Source organism: Drosophila rhopaloa, unplaced genomic scaffold (genome assembly GCF_018152115.1).
Source record: "Drosophila rhopaloa isolate 14029-0021.01 unplaced genomic scaffold, ASM1815211v1 contig_3, whole genome shotgun sequence".
In the NCBI taxonomy this organism is placed as follows: domain Eukaryota; kingdom Metazoa; phylum Arthropoda; class Insecta; order Diptera; family Drosophilidae; genus Drosophila; species Drosophila rhopaloa.
This window is the reverse complement of record NW_025335123.1, coordinates 2,589,128-2,608,831: the sequence shown is the minus strand read 5'-3', so window position 1 is coordinate 2,608,831 and position 19,704 is coordinate 2,589,128. Positions and strand designations below refer to the sequence as shown.

General features: G+C 39.8%; 4 protein-coding genes across 5 annotated transcripts; 2 read left to right on the top strand and 2 right to left on the bottom strand.

Moving 5' to 3' along the window:
* The first annotated feature begins 1,609 nt into the window (after positions 1-1,609).
* LOC108049760 (acidic proline-rich protein PRP33) lies at positions 1,610-2,054 on the top strand. The gene has a single exon (XM_017131054.2). It carries the CDS (start codon positions 1,657-1,659, stop codon positions 1,945-1,947), a length of 291 nt encoding a protein of 96 aa, XP_016986543.1. The 5' UTR covers positions 1,610-1,656; the 3' UTR covers positions 1,948-2,054.
* Positions 2,055-6,991: 4,937 nt separating this feature from the next.
* On the top strand, positions 6,992-7,539 carry LOC123037991 (S-antigen protein). The gene has a single exon (XM_044461222.1). It carries the CDS (start codon positions 7,022-7,024, stop codon positions 7,463-7,465), a length of 444 nt encoding a protein of 147 aa, XP_044317157.1. The 5' UTR covers positions 6,992-7,021; the 3' UTR covers positions 7,466-7,539.
* An 8,442-nt stretch (positions 7,540-15,981) lies between these two features.
* Positions 15,982-17,952, bottom strand: LOC108049777 (protein misato). The gene is made up of 3 exons (XM_017131095.2): positions 17,837-17,952; positions 17,051-17,780; positions 15,982-16,993 (listed from the first exon to the last, which is right to left on the bottom strand). Exons 1-3 carry the CDS (start codon positions 17,915-17,917, stop codon positions 16,080-16,082), a joined length of 1,725 nt encoding a protein of 574 aa, XP_016986584.2. The 5' UTR covers positions 17,918-17,952; the 3' UTR covers positions 15,982-16,079.
* A 407-nt stretch (positions 17,953-18,359) lies between these two features.
* LOC108049761 lies at positions 18,360-19,670 on the bottom strand. Of its 2 annotated transcripts, XM_017131056.2 has the most exons (3): positions 19,585-19,670; positions 18,643-19,504; positions 18,360-18,524 (listed from the first exon to the last, which is right to left on the bottom strand). In XM_017131056.2, exons 2-3 carry the CDS (start codon positions 19,453-19,455, stop codon positions 18,444-18,446), a joined length of 894 nt encoding a protein of 297 aa, XP_016986545.2. In that variant the 5' UTR covers positions 19,456-19,504; positions 19,585-19,670; the 3' UTR covers positions 18,360-18,443. The 2 variants fall into 2 exon arrangements, with proteins under 2 accessions (XP_016986545.2, XP_016986544.2); XM_017131055.2 differs by having other exon boundaries at positions 18,361-18,524; positions 18,643-19,646.
* Positions 19,671-19,704: the final 34 nt, after the last annotated feature.

Sequence of the window (19,704 nt, the reverse complement as noted above, 5' to 3'; positions counted from 1 at the left end):
GATACTATTCAAGGCAATGCTTGAGTACCCAATATAGTCCGTATAGCTACCACATAATGGCTGCCAAATAGAAAGAATAAGCACTTTGGAACCCGGTCCACCAAGCCGGTTTTAGAGCGTCGAAATTGCCTTTTTATTGACAATTCACAGCACGCGCCGTGCAAACAGATCATCAAAGGATATTACGAGTACGAAAAAGGTTCTTTTGTTGCTGTTGTAAATAGATTCATAAATAAAACTACAGCCCGACAGTCGCGAGACACAAAAAAGGAGCCAAAAAAAAAAAAGAATGAAAAGAAATCCTGCAAGTGAAAGTGCTAACACTTGAAGGAGTGTGCTGCAAGGGTACAGGATATATGCATGTCTCCGCGGGATAAAGGCAACTTTCAGTCTGAATGTCAAAGTTTGAGCCTGGCAGTACTTTGAAATATTCATAAGTGTCTACACTAACGAAAAAATAATGTTGGCGGAAATGAAAAAAGAAACTTTACCATACATTGATTCAATATGATAGCAAAGAATATAATCAAATTAAAAGTTGGAAAAAAATAATGTTGGGAACACTATTTTCTAAAAACAAACTTCTAAAGCGAAATCTGCAGATTCTTAAAAACTTTTTTTTTAAGTATAAGAGAGACTCCAGACTTCAACACCGACTCACCCAACATTGCAAGTAAAAAACTTACACACAGTCATAAAGCAATAAAGCGAAATCATGTGTAGAAATTTTTATAAGTTGGGTGTATCATCCAAGTGCCAAATGCTCAAGGATCTTTGGAATGTGCGGGGTGGCGGGTTCGTGGGGGGCATGGCGAGTGCAAGGACTTTCCACTTTCCTTGGGCAAATCCCAGCAAAGAGCTTAAGGTTTCCGCTCAATTGTTTTGCCCGACTTTATTTCATTGCCATTTTTATACCACTGCTTTTTGGGTGAGTTATAAGAGACTTTAAGCGAAATCCAAATGCATATTTATGGAGCTTAGATCTGATAGTTGGTAAAAATCAGTTAAAATAAGTAAAAGGAACCAGAAAGCTTTTTTAAATAGTTTTAGAGTATTTTAGTTATTAGTATTTTAGAATGAACATTAATATTCGACATATATTCAAAAACTTTGTAGTTTTAAGATAAAAGTTGTATATATATATTGCTCTATATAGCAAAGTTAATCTGTGAATAACCATAATCCAAAATGTTAACAATTTAAATTATACAAAGACAGCCACATTTTTTTTGAAAAATTTTTTATTTGCATTTTTGTAATCAGGGGCTCAACTCTAAATGTCAGTGTCTTCGGAGCTCTATTTCTTGTGTTGTCCACTAGTGAAATCTAATTTTCTTATTAGGAAGTTTATTTCTTGCTCTTCAACTCTGCCAAAGTCACACATAAATATTATGCAAATAAGAAAATGTCATAAGCACCAAGGTTTTTCCGTTATGAACGGCTTAAACAACTCGAATTGCAGCAGTTACTGCATCACTGTTTACATCAACGTTTTTGTTTGTCCAGCGAAAACACGGGACTGCAAAAACACCTGCATTTGATCCGACTATATCCGATTCCATGGGCATCTCCGCAGTATATAAAGGGGTTAATAAGTGGCAAGTAGAGTCAGTTGAATTTGTTCAGTCAATCATCTACAAAACCAAAACAATCAAAATGCGCGTCTTCTTCCTCGTTGCTCTGCTCGCCATGGTGGCACTGGCCACTGTTCAAGGACGTCGTGGAGGTCAGGGACCGCCGCAGGGTTCAGGAGGTCAGGGACCGCCCCAGGGAGGCCAGGGCCCACCGCAGGGCGGCGCCGGAGGCCAGGGACCACCTCAGGGTGGACCCGGTGGTCAGGGACCACCCCAGGGTGGACCCGGTGGTCAGGGACCTCCCCAGGGAGGCAACTCGTCCTCCTCCCAGGAGGCATCCTCCCAGGAGAGCTCCAGCGAGTCATCCGCCTAGGAACATCACTGCTCCTTGCGGTAACTCGATCGTCGAGTCCTTACAATACAAAAAAAAACACTTTTAAAACTCTTTGAATAAAGATATATATTCTGATTATTTCAAAACAAAACCGTGTACTGATTCCATTAGCCAGGAAAATTTCCATTTTCAGATCGGCGTAATGGTAAGTCCTGGCAGGAGCATGGCAATGGGAGTGGGAATGGGTGTAGGGGGCGTGGCCCAAATCGGCTGCCTAAATAAGAAATCATTTTATTTGAAAAGTTTCCCTTTGGCACGCCCCCTCAAGCGTCCGCCCCCCACTTTTCGCTGGCAGAAAGCGGCGACGTCTGCGTTGGCGACACCAGCAACATCAGGCGAAACAAAAACAACGACAGCAACAGACAACAACAATAAAGGGTATCGAATTCGAAATACCCCCTAAAATTCAACTACCCAATGATGGGAATATTCAATATTAGACTGGCTTATCATTTATTTGGTATACGAGTATGAACTTTAATAATGTATATTTCAAACACATGACAGAGCACAAGTTTGTAGTTAAAAATATATTTTATACCAATTTGTTTTTTGTATCTAATTTATTAATGGGTAATCAAATGGTGTATATCCTGTCAAAAACTGGCGGCCAAAATAAGAGCAAGACGATGAATAGCAAAGGCAACAAAGTTAAACTGTAACAATAACCAAAGTCAAAGTTTGTCGGCAAAGTTTTCGCCTTTTTCGTCCTTTTTGCTCTCGTTGTTGTTGCATGCGTGCGGCTGTCTGTGTGTGTGTGTGTGTGTGTGTGTGTGTCCACAGGATACAAATTCATTTCAATTGGTTATATGTAGAGAAATGGGTTTGAGTGGCCTGACTGAGGGAAGTTGAAAAGTGGGAACGACGAGGAATCTGTGTAAAATGAGTTTGGTTTTTTTTCCCCCCATTTTATTTTATTTTCGTTGCCATTGCCGTTGTACTTTTCAAGATGAAACAAGTTTCACGTGGCAGGGGACCCTGTGGAAGGACTCTGGATTCTGGATTCTGGGCCAGGACATGCCGCATCGCATACCTGCAGACTTCTCTCGCTTCACTTTCTTTTGGCAGCGAAATGCCAAAGAAATGCAAATAAAACTTTTCTTTTGTTTTGCTTTCGGCTTTTTGCCCGTCGTGGTTTAGCAGCTCAACCCTTGCAGGGCCCACACGCCCACACGCCCACCCGCCCAACTTCCGCCCACTTAGCAGCAACAACAACTAGAAAAGCACAGAAAAGAACAACAGAAGAGCAAAAAACTAAAATGAAACTAAGTGTGGCAATTTTAACTTCACTCAAAATGCAACGAAAATCGTTCGAAATGAAAGTGCTTAAAAATGCACAGGGAAAACGTCATGAATTTTATAATTTTAAATTGAACAAGAAAGGAAAGCTAACTTCGGGCGGAGCCGAAGTTGATATACCCTTGCAGAATACTCTGTAAATTATATTCTCCAAAATTATTCATATGATGCATTCTTAATACTCATAAAAAATCCCAACTTCCTAACTTTAAAAACACCAAAGTTATGGCATTTCCAATCATTCAGTTATGTATATGGCAGCTATAGAATATAGTCGGCCGATCCTTATGAAATTTAATATGTCGGATTGATTGGGCAAAAATAAAACCCATAGAAAATCCCAACTTCCTAACTTAACAAACACCAAAGTTATGGCATTTCCGATCAATCAGTTATATGGCAGCTATAAGATATAGTCGGCCGATCCTTATGAAATTTGGTAGGTCGGATTAATTGGCCAAATATAAAACCCATAGAAAATCCCAACTTTCCAACTTTACAAACACCAAAGTTATGGCATTTCCGATCAATCAGTTATATAGCAGCTATAGGATATAGTCGGCCGATCCTTATGAAATTTGGTATGTCGGATTGATTGGCCAAATATAATACCCATAGAGAGTCCCAACTTCCTAACTAAACAAACAGCAGAGTTATGGCATTTCCGATCAATCAGTTATATGGCAGCTATAGGATATAGTCGGCCGATCCCGGCCGTTCCGACTTATATACTGCGTGCAAAGGAAAGAAGGGTGTGTGCAAAGTTTCAATTCGATATCTTTAAAACTGAGAGACTAGTTCGCGTAGAAACAGACAGACGGACAGACAGACGGACAGACAGACGGACAGACGGACAGACGGACAGACGGACAGACGGACATGGCTATATCAACTCAGGAGGTGATCCTGATCAAGAATATATATACTTTATAGGGTCGGAGATGTCTCCTTCACTGCGTTGCACACTTTTGACCAAAATTATAATACCCTCTGCAAGGGTATAAAAATTATAAATCAATAGTGAAATAAATCTGAATATTTGGTAATTAACTATATTTAACGTAATAGTTAAAACACAAAAATGGCATAAAATATAACAAGAAAGGAAAGCTAACTTCGGGCGGAGCCGAAGTTGATATACCCTTGCAGAATACTCTGTAAATTATATTCTCCAAAATTATTCATATGATGCATTCTTAATACTCATAAAAAATCCGAACTTCCTAACTTTAACAACAACAAAGTTATGGCATTTCCAATCGTTCAGTTATATGGCAGCTATAGGATATAGTCGGCCGATCCTTATGAAATTTGGTAGGTCGGATTGATTGGCCAAAAATAAAATCCATAGAAAATCCCAACTTCCTAACTTTACAAACACCAAAGTTATGGCATTTCCGATCAATCAGTTATATGGCAGCTATAGGATATAGTCGGCCGATCCTTATGAAATTTGGTAGGTCGGATTGATTGGCCAAAAATAAAATCCATAGAAAATCCCAACTTTCTAACTTTACAAACACCAAAGTTATGGCATTTCCGATCAATCAGTTATATGGCAGCTATAGGATATAGTCGGCCGATCCTTATGAAATTTGGTAGGTCGGATTGATTGGCCAAATATAAAACCCATAGAAAATCCCAACTTCCTAACTTTACAAACACGAAAGTTATGGCATTTCCGATCAATCAGTTATATGGCAGCTATAGGATATAGTCGGCCGATCCCGGCCGTTCCGACTTATATACTGCGTGCAAAGGAAAGAAGGGTGTGTGCAAAGTTTCAATCCGATAGCTTTAAAACTGAGAGACTAGTTCGCGTAGAAACAGACAGACGGACAGACAGACGGACAGACAGACGGACAGACGGACAGACGGACAGACGGACATGGCTATATCAACTCAGGAGGTGATCCTGATCAAGAATATATATACTTTATAGGGTCGGAGATGTCTCCTTCACTGCGTTGCACACTTTTGACCAAAATTATAATACCCTCTGCAAGGGTATAAATATATATAATTTAAATTGAAATAATATGATTCAATAGTGAAAAAATTGGAATATTTGGTAATTAAATATATTTAACGTAATAGTTAAAACCCAAAAATGGCATAAAAGTATTACTCAATATATTGTAAATTGCTAAATAAAATAAATAAATATTTATTTATTCTTAGCAGTAAGAAACCTAAAATATATAAATCCTTAATAAACATTATACAAGTTGTACAGAGCTATTTATATATAAATATTTTAGACAATTGTTGTTTAGTATATTATGAAGTAGTACAAAGCTAATGGGTGACACTAAAAATTGTTTACAAAAAATCCGATACAATAGTCCGATGGCCCTTTTGCCACTTTAAGCTCAGTTTTTTACAAAAAGTAATTCCCGACCATCGAAATAAAGTTAACCAGGCTGCAAATTGTTCTCTGTTTTGATAACAGACCGTTTTCTGTCGCCATCTTTTTACTCCAGTCATTTCCCCAACGCCATTGCATTTTCCAACTATTCATTACCAACATTTGACTCTCACTTGCACAAACAACAATGGAAGTAATACGAGCAAAAACTTAATTAAGCATTTTGTTGTACGATGCTGCAAATTCCTCTTTAATTAAAGCACCGAAGCAATTTATTCAAATTAACAAAAACAACTTCATGGCATGCATATGTGTGTGTGGATGAGGGGGAGGCTAAAAATTACGAAATGTTATAGGCATCAGATGGAAATAATTGAACGAAAACATCTTCCAATACTGCAAATGACAGGTAATTTCATTTCTATCCAATTTTGCAGAGAGGTATTTGGATATAACATATATTTAGTAAATTCAAAGACCACGATCAACCAAAAACGATAGGTTTTATAACTATTTAGCAGATTTAAAAGTAATTGTGATAAATACAAAATGGTATAATAATAGGGTTCCCCGAATTGGTCACGATTTCCTTGCTCTTTAAGTGCTTTCAACTTCAGTTGTTAAAAAACTTTGCTTTCATTTTGGAGTACTTAAGTCACTTGTTCAAACATTTCCTTATAAACGGGCCATTGTGGAATACTCTTATGTAAGTCATACTCATAAACATTATTGATGCTTTGCAAACTAAAAGTCCACTGACGCCTGGTCAGAAATAGGATTATACATCTATTGTTGACAAATATTTAGCTAAGATATTGACACAAAACACAGGCCCGGATCATTAGTTGTTTAAATAATGCAAGAACATTTTATTGTGTAATAAATTTTTCAAGAAAATAATAATATAACATCCATAGTATTAAAACAAACACATTTTTGTCAAAGCTTTCTAATATTTTCTATTAAAATCATTTCGTACAGAATTTTTTACAGAACTTACAGAAGAAAAATGTTTTTATCTCTAAAATTAAATGTATTTAAAAAAAAATATCAAAATTGTTGTTAGTAACGTATAGTAACGTTAATACTCTAAAAAATATATCAATCTGAAGAATTTGCTCAATAATTTTGTTCAAATATAATAAACGAGGATTTTTTTTAAACTAAATATTTTCTGTCTATCACAACTCCATAACGAAGGTCAATGTGAAGTGACTGACTTGGTCAGTGGAATTTACCTAATCCACACTGACGATAGTTTGCTTAGCCGGCACACGTCATCCATGGGACACTTGTGCGGATCGGACTTTTCCAAGACAGCGGGTATATATAGAGCTAGTGGTGGATGCCGAGATCAGTTCCAGTCGTTCACTGTCCGATAACGAAATGCGTACCCTCATCCTTGTTGCTCTTGTTGCCCTGGTCGCTGTGGCCTCCGCCCAAGGTCCTGGAGGTCCTGGTGGTCCTGGAGGTCCATGGGGCCGACGTGGTCCAGGTGGCCCAGGAGGTCGTGGTCCAGGTGGACCAGGAGGTCGTGGCCCGGGTGGTCCAGGAGGTCCAGGAGGTAGAGGTCCAGGCGGACCAGGAGGTCCAGGTGGTCCAGGAGGTCCAGGAGGTCCAGGAGGCCCAGGAGGCCCAGGAGGTCCAGGAGGTCCAGGACCTTGGAAACCACCATGCAACCAAACTACCACCACAGCGGCCCCCACCAGCACTTCATCCACAGCTTCCTCCACCACAGTGTCTTCTACCACGGTGTCCTCCACAGAATCCTCCACGGTGTCCTCCACGGAATCCTCCACGGAAGCCTCAACAGCTTCTTCCACGCAATAATAATTCAATTGAAATGTTCACGTTTGAAGTTTGTCTTTTGTGAACAATAAAGATTGATTTTTGTGCATATGAAACCACGTCGTTAACTATTTCTAAAACTTGGGAAATGGGATTTAATATTTTTATTTTGCCAAATAATGTTCAAGGTATATTAGTTTTTTTTTAATCTTGTAATGACTAATAAAACCCAAAAATACAAGCCAATATTTAAGTTCAGATTTTTTTAGTATTAAACCACAATTATTTAGAAGTCTGGCACCTTGGAATCGGATGTCTGTAAGAAAAGTTATGGTCTTAGAAAATTTAAAAATGACCAAAATCGACCCAAAAATACTAACTAAAGTGAATCACAGATTTTTATACCCTTGCAGAGGGTATTATAATTTTGGTCAAAAGTGTGCAACGCAGTGAAGGAGACATCTCCGACCCTATAAAGTATATATATTCTTGATCAGGATCACCTCCTGAGTTGATATAGCCATGTCCGTCTGTCCGTCTGTCCGTCTGTCTGTTTCTACGCAAACTAGTCTCTCAGTTTTAAAGCTATCGAATTGAAACTTTGCACACACCCTTCTTTCCTTTGCACGCAGTATATAAGTCGGAACGGCCGGGATCGGCCGACTATATCCTATAGCTGCCATATAACTGATTGATCGGAAATGCCATAACTTTGGTGTTTGTAAAGTTAGGAAGTTGGGATTTTCTTTGGGTGTTATATTTGGCCAATCAATTCGACTTACCAAATTTCATAAGGATCGGCCGACTATATCCTATAGCTGCCATATAACTGATTGATCGGAAATGCCATAACTTTGGTGTTTGTAAAGTTAGGAAGTTGGGATTTTCTATGGGTGTTATATTTGGCCAATCAATTCGACTTACCAAATTTCATAAGGATCGGCCGACTATATCCTATAGCTGCCATATAACTGATTGATCGGAAATGCCATAACTTTGGTGTTTGTAAAGTTGGGAAGCTGGGATTTTCTATGGGTTTTATATTTGGCCAATCAATCCGACCTATCAAATTTCATAAGGATCGGCCGACTATATCCTATAGCTGCCTTATAACTGAACAATTGGAAATGCCATAACTTTGGTGTTTTTAAAGTTAGGAAGTTGGGATTTTTTATGAGTATTAAGAATGCATCATATGAATAATTTTGGAGAATATAATGTACATAATATTCTGCAAGGGTATATCAACTTCGGCTCCGCCCGAAGTTAGCTTTCCTTTCTTGTTATAGAATTAAATCACAATCATTTTGAGGTATGCCGCATTAAAATCGGTCTGTAAGAAAAGTTATGGGCTCAGAAGTGCAGTTTTTTGTCACTTTTCCACAAAACCCATAACGGAAGCTAACATCGGCAAGCAGAAGTCTTAATACCCTTGCGGACTGAAATTGCTAAAATTGAAAAGTAGCGAAAGGAATAAGGTATACATAAATAAACTATATTTGCATAGTGTCAATAGCTTTTATACTGCAGCCTTTAATAATTTTTCTTGCGGAAGCTATAAGATATAGACGTCCGATCGGCAAGCGCTTTTACCCTGACCAAGATATCCGTAAATAAATAAGACTTGGAAAAATTGATGTCAATAGCTTACACACTGCGCGCTATATTCTGAAAAACCGATTTCACCCTACTGTTCCTATAGGAGCTGTAGGATATAGACGTCCGATCAGCACACGCTTTTACCTTAATCAAGGTATGCATACAAAAATAAGATTTGGAAAGATTCATGTCAATAGCTTTTACACTGCGCGAAATATCTTCCATTCTTGCTAATTATATCCGATTGTTCCTATGGGAACTATACGATATAGACATCCGATTGGAACGGTTCTCAAACTTGATCTGCTTACAGTTTAGGACGTACAGTTTAGGACGACTGTGAAAGTTTCAGATCGCTAGCTTTTAAACTATATTGAAACAGACGGACAGACGGACAGACGGACAGACGGACATGGCTATATCAACTCCCCTATTGATCCTGATCAAGAATACGGACTTTATGGGGTCGGAAACGTCTCCTTCACTACGTTACAAACTTCTGACCAAAATTATAATACATGGGTATAAAAATACTGAGAACATATTTCTTGTAATTCGTTTCGGGTCGCTTTTATCGGTTTGAGGAGAACTGTCTGTTACATCACGGGAATTGTTTTCTACCTCCAGCTGGTTTATCTCATCGTCGTGGACCTCCTTGAAAACACGCTCGTCTTGCAAAAAAAAGGATTTCCACCAGGGCTTGGCGTTGGTCACTTCAGGTTGTTCTTGCATCTCCGATGGTTTCTCACCGGGCTCGATGACGCCAGTGGACCTCGGAAGAGGTGTCCTATTGGCCTTAGGCGAAGGTTGTTTTCTGCCATGACTCGGGCTTTTGGTCTTCTCGAACTTTGATTTTTTAACGACACGCTTGGCGACACGTCTCGGAATTTCAAGGACCTTGTCCACTTCTTCGGAAGACGGCACCTGCCCCGGCTGAAATTTTGGAGTTTTCTGCCCAACACGCTTTTTGATTGGTCCGCGAGGCCTGGGAAACTCGTCGCCACTGGACACTTCATCGTTGTTGACCTTGATGACCCTTTTCATTCCGCTGACGGTTTTAGAGGTGGGTTCCTTCAGGATCTGGAGGAAAACGGAAGGAAGCCACGGTTTTGTAAATGGATTCCTTCCGCTTTTCTCCATATCCTGAAGCAAGCCACCTCCAAAACCGTCCGCGGAAAGAAAAGGGTCATCAAGTGGCTTCCTTCCGTTTTCCTCCAGATCCTGAAGGACCAGGTTTTTCTTCCATATTAAAAGTCGTTTCGTGGGAATTTCAAAATCTACAAATTTATCAAAAGTTGACAATCTAAAAAAATTTTCTAGCTCAAGTTATTTCGAAAATACGTGTAAACAGATTGAGTGCAAAAATAAAACTGAGAAAATAATACAAATGCTATGAAAAGCATATAGAATGTTTGACATAAAGGGCATGGCCTGTTTTTTCACACTAATTAAACACAAAACAATTTTTAAATAAAACAAAAAAGGAAAGCTCACTTCGGACGGAGCCGAAGTTGATATACCCTTGCAGAATATTCTGTAAATTGTATTCTCCAAAATTATTCATATGATGCATTCTTAATAATCATAAAAAATCCCAACTTCCTAACTTTAAAAACAACAAAGTTATGGCATTTCCAAGCGTTCAGTTATATGGCAGCTATATAATATAGTCGGCCGATCCTTATAAAATTCGGTAGGTCGAATCCCAACTTACTAACATTACAAACGGACATGCTTATATCAACTCAGGAGGCGATCCTGATCAAGAATATATATACTTTATAGGGTCGGAGATGTCTCTTTCACTGCGTTGCACACTTTTGACCAAAATTATAATACCCTCTGCAAGGGTATACAAATAACTGAATAGGAGTAGATAATAATTTCTAAAAATAATAAACTAAATTCCCTGCCTCTTTTATTTTTACCAAAAGTCAGAAGACATATCGTAATTGCAAAACACATCCGGTTTTTGAGAGACCAAGAAGCTTATTGAATGCCCAGCAATGAGCCTTTCAATTAGCTTGGCTCACAGTAAAGATTTTCGTAAGTATAGTTATTTTAGCATAATTAGTGCATTGGCATTACACACTGCTAATGCCAAATTAATTGCAGGTGATTGGGGAATGCATGGAGGTTGCAACAATGGGGCGCCGAACAATAGACCATTCCACGGCGCAATTGGCGCTTAGATTCGATTGTGTTTGGTGCTCCACTCATGAACAAACCATTTCCCGCCTGATTGGGAATTAAGTCCAAACCGTACCTATCTCCGGCATGTGCATGTGTGCATGCCAAATTGTTCACTATTTAATTGTATTTGGCCAATTTCCGACGTAACTTTATTTTCAGCTTTCGCCGCACAGAGAAAAACATGTACGCAGCAGCAAGGATCCAAGGCAAAAGTAGGGGCATTTCCCAAAAGAGCTTAGCATGATGATGAGGATGAGCACGAGGAGCGGCAACAGGATTAGGAGGCATTAAAAGTTATAAAACAACAAGATTATGGCTTTGTCATAACAAAGACACATTCAACTGGTTATGTGCGAATAAGCGATGGAGTTTTGTGTGGCCTATAATAAATACTCGTGTTTATGAACAAACCAATTAGCTCATTTCGAATATACAGTTGAGGGATTTCGATTGCTTATTATATTTAATCAATTGAGGAATCTTTAATCGCCAATTAAGGTTACCTCAAAAATTGTAAAGCTGTAATTGTTCAATTTGACGTATTAACTCCTGATTATTATTTATTCAACATTTTGAATTTAAAGACCAAATTTGACCAATTAAAACATGGTTTACTATTGGTTTAATCTCTTACAAATATTTTGGTTTCAATTTTGGGAAAGTGTTTAGGTTTTTTTAATGATGCATCTTTAATTATCAGAAGTCATTTTTAATAGACATTTTTTAAATATCACTAAAATGTTTGCAAAATCGCTTTTTAATTTTTGCAGTTTAACAACATGCTATTTATACTATTATTTTTTGGCAACATCAGTACTAGTATCATTAAGTAATGTGAAGCAAAAAAAACTATATATTTGTATATTAATACCATATACTACTTCATGTTCACCCCTTCTTGGCAACGTGGAGTCCTCTGGGAGTGGGTCAATGTCAGTGGGTCGACGTAAGTTTGACCATGACTTCGTCCTTATCAAATCACGCTTCATCCGTTTAACAATTAGCACCGATAACTAATTTATGGTCAGGATGCGGCATCTAGGATATGGTCTGGGGCAAGGGAAAGGAAGCTGGAGTGGATTGTGGGGTGGAGCGATTACACGTAATAACAATTACAAATGTGCGCGCTCCATAAATCAAATGAAGGCATCTCCTGAAACTTGTAGCCCCCTTTAACACCACCCCTCGTTTTTTGTACCCCTCCTTTCCAAATGAACTGGCAAAAATCCCCTTCCACTTCCCCTTCCCCTTCCCCTTCCCCTTCCCCAATCCGGAATCCCCCTCCAACTGGCGGCTCCTGGGCACTAATTACAATTCAGGACGCGTTGCACTCGAAAGTTGTTGCTCATTCAACACTCGACTTCCAGCGATGAGTTGCGGGGGGGAGGGGGATTGGGGGATTGGGTGGTGGCTAGTGGGTGGTTGACTTCAAAGTGGCATCGCTTCGGTGGGAAGAGGTGGCCCAAAAGTGTTGTTGTAATTAAATTATGTGCCAAGTGACGTTCTCGGAATTGTCCTTACAATCGTTTTGTTCTCCTTTCGACCACACTTAAAAATATAATGGTAATAAAATAATAAATTTAAGATTAAAACACCTCTAAAATGCTTAAAAAGATACAATAGTGTTGGAATTTTTAAAGTTAGGAATCTGCAAAAATGACAAGTTAAAATATTATAAAGAAAATTAAGAATAACTAAATTTATTGTTAATAATAAAATATTTAGAAAATAAAGTCTTCAATCTTAAAAAAAAAAATGTTTAATTCATTTAATTCAGGTTCAAGTTTATTTATTATGAAAACACAAATTATTTTATGTTTCTGTATAAAAAATACATGTTTATAAAAAAAATCTAAGTATTTATATTAGTTACATAATGATCGATAGTAAAAAAAAGTCTACTTCATAAAGATGCCAAATCTGTATATATCTATTTTACGTAACGGATATATTTAAAAATCCCCCATTTTTCTGAGTGCAGCTTGCCAGTCCCCACTTTAGACCCCTTCACAGTCCCTCCTTGCCCTCTTTTGGCCTGTTGCCTGTCGCCTTTTCGCCTGTGCCATCTCAGATGTTGTGGCAAATTAAGTTTGCTTTTGTTCTAGATTAAAAAGGCATTGAAATGTCGACATAGGAGAACGGAGGGAAAAGTGGACGGCTGAGAGCAGACCGATGAGTGGGTGGTAGTAAGCGGCAGTTAAAATGACGCCTTCGGCCAAATTTAGCTAACTTTGTTAAGTTTGTTTTGGCCGTGGGAGCTGAATGTCGGCCGACGCCTCCAAGGGGTTCCATTGGATGATGAAGTGCCCAGACGGCGATAGAGCCACAGATATGCACGGAGTGGGTCTGCGGATGATGGGGACTACGGACGGGGGCTGAAATGGGCAGAAATTAAAAATCAACTGCCGCGTGGGCGAACAAGCCAAGCACTTAAGTAGCTGACCAACTGAGTAATTGAAGGAACTAATTGAAAACGAAGGGATAAAGGGAAAACGGAGCTTAAGATGCACAGAAAAAACGGATATCCTTATAGATATTTGTGTATTACTTGTAATCCAAACTTTTTTAAAAGTAAATTTCAGAATTTATTGCCATTTATAGCCAATTACCAGTTTTGGTTAAATTACTATAACTAAAAGTGAATTGGTTTGAGTTAGTTATAACATTAAAGACAAAATAAAATTTGTTTTATTTAATTAATATTAGACAAACTAATAATTAATTACTTAATTAATTAAGTGTAAAAATTGTATTTTTCTGTTCTTAAATTATTTTGGTATATTTTGGTTCCAAAATCGTTACTGACCTTTTCTAACCATATTGTTTTCAGTGCTCCAGGGTCTCAGTTAAAACATTAACTCTTCTTGTATTTTAGATTGGAGCTGTGTAAATTTGGTCTACAAAAGTAAACTATTTTTCCTCTCCTTTTTTATATTACAATCCAAACACTTAAAGATCTGCTTCATGTTCAAATTTTCTTAGGGGATAGATTTTCCAAACCAAATTAATCAAACATAAATTTGGGAGGCCGAAAGAGAGGCAGGATGTCCAGTGGCAGGACTGCATGCTAATGCAAGGATTCGTCCCAATTCAGATGCAGACCGAAACGAAAATGAAACCGAAATTAAAAGCTGCAAAAAACAATATACGAAATATATATACTTCACTAGCTTGGCAGGCGATTCAATTTGGAATTTCGAATTCCACGCACATATTCCATTAAAGTCGTTGGCGTAATTTTAATTTTGGATTTGGTCCTTTTTTCCCCGGAAGCACTAGCAGAAGCTGGAAGGCAGCAGCTGCTTTAAGGACCCGGGATGAAAAGACGGTAGAATATTAAAGGAACGGTGCCAATCAAATTGAAATTTAATTTGCACAACAATGTGGACACGCAGGAAAAGGAGGTGGTGCGGAAAACTTGACCGGTTAGTAAAAAAAACACTCACCCAAATTATTAAACCCCATCTCCAAGTACGGGGCCACCTAGTTGCCGCCCGTTAGCAGTCCATAAAATTGTGATTTACTCCCGCTGAGATTTCAATTACTGCCGCTTTATTGGCAATAAATTTCCGTATAAATTAGGCGGGCCCAACTCCCAATCCGGATCCGCAAGGGTTAAGGTTAAACAAAGCGGCAAGTAGCCGCACGTAGTCGTCGCGGAAAGGTGAAGTCGGCCGAAAAAGGTCCTTTGGGTCAACTGTGAAGACAGTAAATAAAGAGGTCTCGAATGATAAACGACGCATTGATACTCAGTGTGTCCATAAAATTATTGGATTTGTTGCAGTAGTTCGTATATTGTATTTTTAAAACTGGAAATATAAACTTTTATGGCCAAAAATAATATTGCCATAGACAAAATCTGAATTTGAACTTCAATTATAACTTTTTTTGCTTATAGTTTGGAAGCCAAAAATCAGTACCATATGGCGATAAAAAATATTTTAAGACGAAGACAAATTATTCCTAACTTTCAGAATCTATTATATACATATAATGTATACATTTAAGATGTTTTATAGCTTCTTTACATATATTTCTTTCCACATATGTCTTTGCATATATTTATTGTCAATCCTTAAGCTACTTTTTAACTATGAACTATAAAGCCTATTCTTTTTTAGAAAAATCCTGACTAAATAATAAATATGCCCCTTGTATTTTCCAGGATAGCACTTATAAAAATTGATTGCCACGCAAATAAAAATTCAACGATTTCTTTGGCACGTCCATGTCGTCATCGTCGTTGTTAGGAAATCCATTGACGACTCTTTAAATCTCTCTGCCCAGACAAAAACAGGTTTTGTTTTGTTTTCCTGGAAACGCGGAAAATATCAAAGCCGCTTCCGAGGCTGCCAATCACGAAGTCCCGCAGTTGGGGTCGGAGCCCAACAACTTCCGCTCCGTGGAAGTCCCAACCAAGCTGACTCCTTTGAAGACAAGGGGGCACAGTACTTATAGCTTAGGAACTTCTTTAAGCCATGCAAATTATTTTAATTTATATTGCATTTTACTTTTACACATACCTATTAGGAATACCGTTTTAACTAAGCAATCAAATATTGTTGCATTCAAATACTGTAAACTCTCTTAAATTAAATCAGAATCCTTAGGAAATTATTTGAGTGATGTTTAGCTCAAATTACGAAATAAAGTATATAAATGAGAATTAACTACAACCATTGTTTATCAAATAAGAATTAGTTAGATTTTGAAAACCAACATTTTAAAATTATAGGTAAAGAAGAAGTGACTGGATGGAAATGGAATTCCCTTATTATTCAAATGAATATGAGTGTTTATTGTGTATATTATCCTAAGGCTTATCACAAAATCTCGTTCTTCCAGAGCAGTGGACTCCCACAACCTACAGATACTGCGAATCCGCGTAAAGGTCACGAAACTCGAGCAACTGATCCAACGCCGTTTCGTAGTCATCACGCTCCAATCCGGAATTTGAGTGCGCTTGCAACTTGGCGAGCTGCACACGATGTGTCTGGGCGTGCAAATTGTCCAGGTGCTCGCCCAATTTGGTAGAGTTCTGCAGAGCGGCCAGCATGGGTGCGGAATCCACACGAGTACCCGGCTCACGTTCCGATTCTCCCGGCAAGCGTAAGCCATTACCAGAGATGCCAACCGAAAACATCTCATAGGGAAAGGGCAGCTGCGTCTTCAGAGGCAGTGGAGTAGCTGCTGCATTCGTGACACTGCCGTGATAGCTGCACTGGTAGTACAGCTGCAACATGTGGGATACACTATCGCAGCCATAGGCGGCCATTCGCAGTTGCTCTCCGGCCTGCTCCCTGGGGCGCTTCAAACGCTCTGCGGGAATGCCACGAGCCGTCACCGATTGCATCACATAGGAAGTGCCCGGTTCGCAGCCCGGCGTGAGTTGCGTTAGCAGCGCATGGTCTCCGCTTTGGTCCAGAAACTCTATTAGATCCTGACCTTCCCGCAGTCCAAATGGAAGAGCCATTCCTGCGGCGGTCATCTTCCGGCCCGAAGGAGAAACTCGCTCGCAGAACCGTAGCAGGGATTCCGGCGTTTGTCGAAGACGGTAGCCCAAGGTGGCCGTGTCCAAAAAGGCAGCTAGCAAGGCCGACGTTTGGTAGAGATTATCTGCCTGCCATTGAATTCCTGGCAAACTGCGCGACTTGAGGTTTGTGTTCCGCCAGATGGTCTCCAGCGTGGACAGTGGCGTGAACATTGCAGCCTGCTCGCTGAGCTGATTATAGCTTAAGACACTGTTTACCACCCGAATGCTGTGCGACAGGCGGGAATCTGAAAGAAGGAAACAATGTTTACAAGATCCCCTTGCTTTGAGGTCATCTTACTCACCCGCTTGAGGATAACTGGTGATTCTGGGATGGTGCAGCGGCAACGCAAAGCTAGCTCGGCTATACTCATCGTTCAGGTGCTCCAGACACTTCACGGCCAGCCCGCCGAAGCCATCGTCAATGTCGAAAAGCACATGGAAGCCCTGCAGTCCATCGCATTCCTCCACATACAAGCGAATGCGATCGCAGAACTCGTCGTTGAAGGCGGCTCCCTGCCACAGTTCTGTTCCGGCGGAATAAGTGCCCAGCGCTTGGACAGTCGGATCCCTCACCAATCCCGGCAATATGTTCAGAGTGCGCGGATGATACCGAGCGTACAGAAAGTCTGCCCAACTGTTCGCAGTCTCCGCCAGCTTGTAGTTCTTTTCGGGAGCCACGGAATTCTTCAGCAGATCGCGTTGATACTCGGAGATGGGGGCCTGTGGCTGCTCCTGCACATCCAGATGCTGCGAAGCGGACACGCCGCTCTCCTCCGCCTGCTGGCGAGCCCGTTGCAGTTCCTCGCCTGTGCCCAGGGGCAGCAATTCCCCATCGCGCTGTACGAAATTTCCGTAGAGCTCGCCGGTGACCGGAATGTGTCCCAGTGTTCCCGCCAAGTCCACGGACAGCAGGCGGGGCGTGTAGGTGGTGCGATTAAGGGCATTTAGTCCCTCGCGGTAGAGTATATCATTGTTCGGCAGCTGTTCCTCGGCCACCTGGTCGGATTCGTCTTCGTACCTGAAGTTGGCCTCCTGCAAATGTGGATTTTGAATGATTCTTCGTCTGCCAGGTGGGTGGGCCAACTCACCTGCTGGTTCCAGAAGTGCGCACCCACGTAGTTGGCGTAGGTTCCAAATTGGAAGGTCAGAATCTCTCGAGTATGGTCCATAACAGCCGGCAAAAGTGACTAATTTGGATGCGATTGCATGTACTGCGCATAATCTATCGATTGCTATCGATTATTATGTGCGATTTAAAACGTTCCAGCTATATACCTCGGGATACCCTGTAGCAACATATGTATTGTTATATCGATGTTCGCCAATAAATAAACTTTTATTTTGAATTGAGTCTGAAGCATCCAGCACCTTTAGCTTTTAATTTAAAATGAAAATTAAAAGTATTAAAAATAACCAGGAAAAATAAAATGTCAGGAATCAATTTAAAATAAAACAACGGGTTTCTTACAGGAAACATATTTTAAAACCCAATACGATTCCAGAGAAACTCATTGATACCGGAAAATTATATTTTATTTTATTAAAAGAAATAATAAGTCATAAAATAATAAACAATATGAAACAATTTTATTTTTAGTAGACATAAAATAAGATCTTTAAAATTGAAAAGATATAATACAAAATAAAATCATTTGACAGTTATTCTGCCTTCTAATTTTAGTAAGAAGTATTGGTTTAAATTAACATCTTGACTTTCCGATCCTTGTCTACCAACTTAACTTCCAGCAATTCTTGCGATGAGAAAATGTCACTTTTCTGAAATGGGTTAGAAAATAGAGAACAGCACAAGAACTAAGTGTATTTAGAGATCACCCAGAAATCTTTGGAGATTTCAAATAAGAAATGCTATGATTGGGAGTATTTGTGAGCTTACCTTGAGGGCCTTCATGGTGATCCCTGTGCGGCAGCATTCCACGTAGAATGGTAATCTGCGGTGCCTGCAGAGAAGCGTGTGTTTCTCATGTTTCAGAAGGTCCACTGCAAAAACGGGGAATTCCCATGTCAGATTAGGACAATCGCTTACATACAGAGCACTCAATGCTTTGCTCTCCGCCATAAAACGCATAAAATCCACATCATCGAGGCTTATCCCCTGGGAAATGCTCAGTACCCTCACGGTATCCAACTGCAAAATCAGCTCCAGAAAAACCCGACTAGGATTGCACACACTGAGCATTTCCAGGCTTTTCAGTTTGATGATATCCTTGGCCTCTTTAAGCTGCAACTGGGATCCAATCCGAAGGCTCTGCAGCACATCCCGTCGCATAGTGGCTAGTAGTTCAAAAAGTGTGTCCGCACCACCCACATCAAAGTTCTCCAAATCCAGACTCTTGAGACGAGGCAGTAAAACCAGAAAAGTATAGTTCATTTCACAATTAGTGTTGACCGTCAAGTCCTCCAATTTGAGCATATAGCGGCAGACCTTTAGCATTATTTCGCCCATATTGTCACTCAGACAAAGGGTCAGTGAACGTAAGTTCTTTAGATACACACAGACAGGTGCCACAAATATGGACTTACTCCAGAGCATCAAGTCGGAGTGGGAGCTTAGGTCCTGCGCATCTGATATCGCTAGCCGTCGCATGTGTCTACCATTCAGCCGGAAGAGGTACTCAACCTCCAGCTTCGACCACTCGCAGGATCGTTCGTACCAGATAAAATTACGGAACTTATTTTTGTTTACCATCCTGTAGATCCTCAGAAAGCGCGAGCAGGTGAACGCCCAGTTGCACTGACTGCGCATGTCCAGATGTTGGAAAACAATCTTAAGACATTTATCCGGCAAACTACTTAAAGACATTTTTCCAAAAAATACCTTGTTTGCAATAAATATTTTTAGGTGACTGAATCGAAACTGAATGAAAATCTATAAATACTGAAAGTTAAGGACATGAAGCTTTGATGAAATATTAAGCTGCCCCCATTAATACGTAAA